At 49.9% G+C, this 4,730-nt stretch overlaps 1 protein-coding gene across 1 annotated transcript in view; it reads right to left on the bottom strand.

The window, feature by feature from the left end:
• Positions 1-4,730, bottom strand: part of LAMC2 (laminin subunit gamma 2) — a 73,832-nt gene that overhangs the window by 21,665 nt on the left and 47,437 nt on the right. Inside the window, exons 12-14 of the mRNA XM_004706788.2 lie at positions 2,863-3,008; positions 1,078-1,231; positions 611-816 (exon numbers count right to left, since the gene is read on the bottom strand). Of these exons, the coding sequence (XP_004706845.1) occupies positions 611-816; positions 1,078-1,231; positions 2,863-3,008 (506 nt within the window). The remainder of the gene's footprint in view (positions 1-610; positions 817-1,077; positions 1,232-2,862; positions 3,009-4,730) is intronic.

Raw genomic sequence — 4,730 nt, 5'->3', positions numbered from 1 at the left:
AATAATAATTTATAAATTATCAAGCGTTCATGAGGGAGGGGGGAGGGGGGAGGGGGGAAGGAGGTAGAAAAATGAGGAGCGGATACCAGGGGCTTAAGTAGAAAGCAAATGTTTTGAGAATGCTGAAGGCAGTGAATGTACAAATGTGCTTTACACAATTGATGTATGTGTGGATTGTGATGAGTTGTATGTGCCCCTAATAAACTGATTTAAAAAAAAAATTTTTTTTAATCATGCTGGCAAACATTTTTGCCCATGTTTAGAACCTTAGCTCCATTTATCTCACCCTTCCTTTCCTTTTTTCTTTCTCTTCACTCGTTCATGCAGCAAACATTGACCATGACCACAATTCTGCCTTCCGGGGACTATCAAGCCAAAGGGTTATTCAGAAAGGAGGGGTAAGAGGCAGGACCAAGATGAGACTATGGTGGGAATAAATAAGCTAGGGAGACGAAGATAAAGCTTTGGAATGGTAAATTGCCAGGAGGCCAAAGAAGTAGTGTCTCTTTCAAGGAAGAGAAGTCTATCTGCCAGATACACACACCAAACACTACACCCAGGAGCTCTGCAGTGGGTCTCCCAGCCCAGCATCCTGGCCAGCGGCACGTACGGCATTCCGAAGTGAAGCTTCACTCTCTGCCAGGCTCAGGCGCATCAGAGAGAGGAGTCGGCGGATCTCCTGGACGCGGGCCTGATGCTGACTGCCCAGGGCCTGGACCCGCTCCACCATCAGCTTGAGTTCATCCAGACGGTTCCGGAAGCTGTGCTCTTGGTTCCTTGCTTTGGCCAGCTGGAGATTTAGGGATCTAATCATGCCTGCGCACAGACGAGAAAAGAGGAGGATGAGCACTTTGCGAGTCAGCAACCAGTTACTATCAAAGATCGCAGAGGGCTGAAAAGGGGCTTTGTCTGGTTTATGTCAAAAGACGAATGCATTCATGCTAATTCAGGAGAATGTTTGGCCCCTCTGCAGGAACACCTGCTGAGCGACACCCACGGAAGACTGTGGTGTAGTACAGGGACTCTTCCCAACACCACGACATCTCTCCTGACTGATCGGAAATTGGCCGTGGTCACCTTCAGAAACCTGGGCGTCTCTTAAAACGTCCTGGAGGGCCTCCTCAGCCTGCTGCATCCTGCCCTCCAGCTCCGAATTGGGTACTGCGCCACCGCCCTGAGCCTTTGCCATCAGGGCTTCTAGGGCCTGGAGTTGGTGCTTAAACTGATCCATCTGAAACCAAACAGGACAGGGTCAGAAGAGATGGTGGAGACCACGGTCCAATCCCCGGTCCTCTCAGGGGATGCCAGGAAAGTTCAACAATGTTTGCCACAGTGGGTAAGAATTTAAACTCTGGAGTTTGAAACCTGGCCCTAGACTCCACTACTCACTAGCTGTGTGACCTTGGGCAAGTCACGTTTTTCATTCATAAAATGAGAGTTGCAGCGATACTGCCTCGTGGGCTTGTTACACTGCACTAAGTGAATGCAAAGTGCTTGAGGTTCTGCTTGGGCTTGTACCCCCACCCCCCTCGCCTTGCGGAACAATAGTTAATGGCAACAACATCCAATCCCTTCTCTGGAATTTGAAGACCACTCCTGTTTGAATGGCTTTGTTTATATTTTCATGGTTCACTTTATTTTTACAACCAGGTCACTTAGGGGGAAAAAACTCAGTTGCCGTGTGGCATGTGACAGTGGGAAGAACCCTGAGCCCAGAGTCAAGGGTGAGACTGAGGTGCACCCTGGTCATGTGGCTGGGTAAAGTTGCCAATTTCCTGAAATCTGCCTGCCTCACTGAAATTGGCACAGTCTTCCCCCCAACTTGACAAAATCCTCCTGTACCCCAAAACGCATGACGATTGTGGATTGAATTACATCTTCGCAAAGGACATGTTGGTATCTGAACCCCTATCCCTGTTCAAACCCACCAGCTGCTCAAGGGAGAAAGAGGAGGCTTTCTATTCCCATAAAGATTTATGGCTTTGGAAAGCCCGTGGGGGCAGTTCTGCTGTATCCTCCTCAGAATGGACAGGGATAATCACCAGAAGATTATCCCTGTGGCTATAATCCTACTTTGGGGGGGGCTTTCTTTGTCACGTTAATGAGACACGAGTCCATGTAGACTGTGTCCTAAGGAGCGGAGGAGACTCAGAGCAGGAGTGCGTTCTGGGGAAAACAGAAGCCACATGAAGATCCCTTACAAGCCAAGAGACTGGGGACGAGGAAGGGGTTTTGAATGGATGCATGAAGCAGTCTCACGTTTATACCACCAAAACCTCACACTCCCTGCCAGCCAGCTGATTGCAGCTCACAGCAACCCTATAGGACACAGTGGTAGAACTGCCCCTGGGGGTTGCTCAGACTGGGAATATCCAGGGTTGTAGGACACCTCATCTTTTCCCCCCGAGGAATGACTGCATTAAACTGCAGCCCAATAGGTAACCCATACACCGGTGGTTCTCAACCTGTGGGTCTTGACCACTGTGGGGGTCGAACAACCCTTTCACAGGGGTCGCCCGGTTCATATCAGTAGCAACGTTACAGTGATGAAATAGCAATGAAAATAATTTTATGGTTAAGGGGTCACCACACACGAGGAACTGTATGAAAGGGCTGCGGCATTAGGAAGGTTGAGAACCACTGCATTACATCTTCGGGACTCCTCGATTCTACAGCAGTGGTGTTTTGTTTTGATTTTTACTGATTAAAAGAAGAAAGGTGACCTATCACCACCACTACCCCGGCTCCAGGAGGCTGGTCCAGCGCAACATCTGGGACACAGCCACCCAGCAACACACAGGGATGTGTGGCCTCTGCCAGGGTATCGGGAGTGGTAAGCATAGCTCTGACGGACATGTGCACCTGAATCTTGACTTGGGTGTAGCATGTTGGACAGTTGGTTAGCGCTGCATGGTCACAGTGGAGACCTCCAAATCCGGGCTTGCAGACACAGCTCCCGTCACCTCGACACTCCACAGACTCCAGGCCCATGGGGTTGCAATTGCACGCTAGAAACCAGAGACAAGCAGTCAGGGGAGGCTCACAACAAGGCAACTCCAGAATGCGGAACCGTGACAGGGATCAAAGGAAGAAGGGTAAGCCGCTGATAGCAAAGAATCTGTGCTTGCCCTTGCTGACCTATGTCAGGCTGATTTCGACTCTTGGCTGTTCTCCAAGTCCTTTCCCAACACAGCCAGGTCTTAGGAGCCAGTCCTCTGGCGAACTGGCTTGGTATGTGTGGATGACGAGATGTTACAACAATCTACCCTTTCAGGCATTTGTTTGCTGCCTATCATTGAACAGTAAGCCTCCTACATCCTCTGCAGGCCTTCTGTCTTCGCTCACAGGGGAATAACATGCCTTCTAAGCCCACTATTGTAGACACAGAGGTCTCTCCTATTTCACAGATGAGGATCTGAGCACAGAGAAGGAGAGTAACTTGCCCAAAGTCACAAAGCAAGTAAATGGCAGAGGTGGAAGGTGAACCTGGGTTTGTCTGCCCCTAACACAGATGCTTTGAAGTAGGAAAGGCAGCAAGGAAGTCGTGTCTTCATCAATCAATCAAATTGATTGAGCACCTTCTGAAAGTCAGGTTCTAGACTAAGAGCTAAGGACAATAGCGACATAGAGACATTGCTCTAATAGGGGTACACTGATTCCCCGTGTGGCTCTATCTTCAGTACTTACAGAACACTCCCTGCATAGTAATACCACTTATCTAACCTCCTATGCTTGGGAAAGTTGGACACCGAATAAGGAGGAAGGAGGACCGAAGTGGAGTCGATGCACTTGGATTAGGGGGCTGGCGAAGAATATTCAATGTACCACAGACTGCCACAGAGAACAAGCCCATCTGTCTTGGAAGCAGGATGGCCAGTGTTCCTCGGAGCGAGGATGGTGAGACGTTGTCACCTGTACTTGGGGCATGTTATCAGGAGCGACCAATCCCCGGAAAAGGGCACTGTGCTTGGCAGACAGACGAGCATGGAAAAGAGGGAGACCCCGGACAGAAGGGGGACACAGTGGCAGCAGCAATGGGCTCGAATATCACAATCGTGAGGACGGCCCAGGATGACTCCATTCCGTTCTGCGAAAGTTGCTCTGACCCCTAACAACGACAACAATGGGACTCCCCAGGAGAGGACTGGCGTAACCTCAGCCTCTAGTTCCACTTTGGGTGCATAATAGGGGTTTGATCAAAGGGAAGAAATCGAGTTGATTTCAATACACAGTGACTCTATGTTCAACACCCCACCACCTGCCCCAGACGCTCCATGGGAGAAAGACCCGCCCTTTCTACTCCTGTAAAGATGCCCAGCCTTAGAAACCCAAAGAGGTCAGGTCTGTCCTGTCCTATTAGGCTGTTCTAAGTATGATCTAAAGTCAGTGAAATTCCTATCATTAACCCTGATACCTAGAATGGTCGAGGTTGCAGTGTGGTTCCCTCAGTTATGTTATCTTCAGAATGACTTTGTGCTAAGTAGTATGATTCGTGCAGGAGAGAAAATGAAGATCCAGAGAGATAAATTCACAGAGTGAATATCATGCAATGGGGATGTTGCAGAACTGGCCGTGGACCCGGGACTGCTGCTCCTGTCCAGGGTGGCCCTTCCTATGCTGGGTGGTTCTTCACTGCTGACGGATCCAAGGGCTGACATCAGGACTGTTTGCTCCAGGAATCCCTGGGTCCAGCCCCAGTGGAAGCCCCAGGTCAGAGAGATCAAGGGGGG

Source organism: Echinops telfairi, unplaced genomic scaffold (assembly GCF_000313985.2).
Source record: "Echinops telfairi isolate 266 unplaced genomic scaffold, ASM31398v2 ScPeMD7_7424;HRSCAF=8462, whole genome shotgun sequence".
Classification (NCBI taxonomy): Eukaryota; Metazoa; Chordata; class Mammalia; order Afrosoricida; family Tenrecidae; genus Echinops; species Echinops telfairi.
Note: the sequence above shows the minus strand (reverse complement) of the source record. Positions and strands in the feature narration are given on the sequence as shown.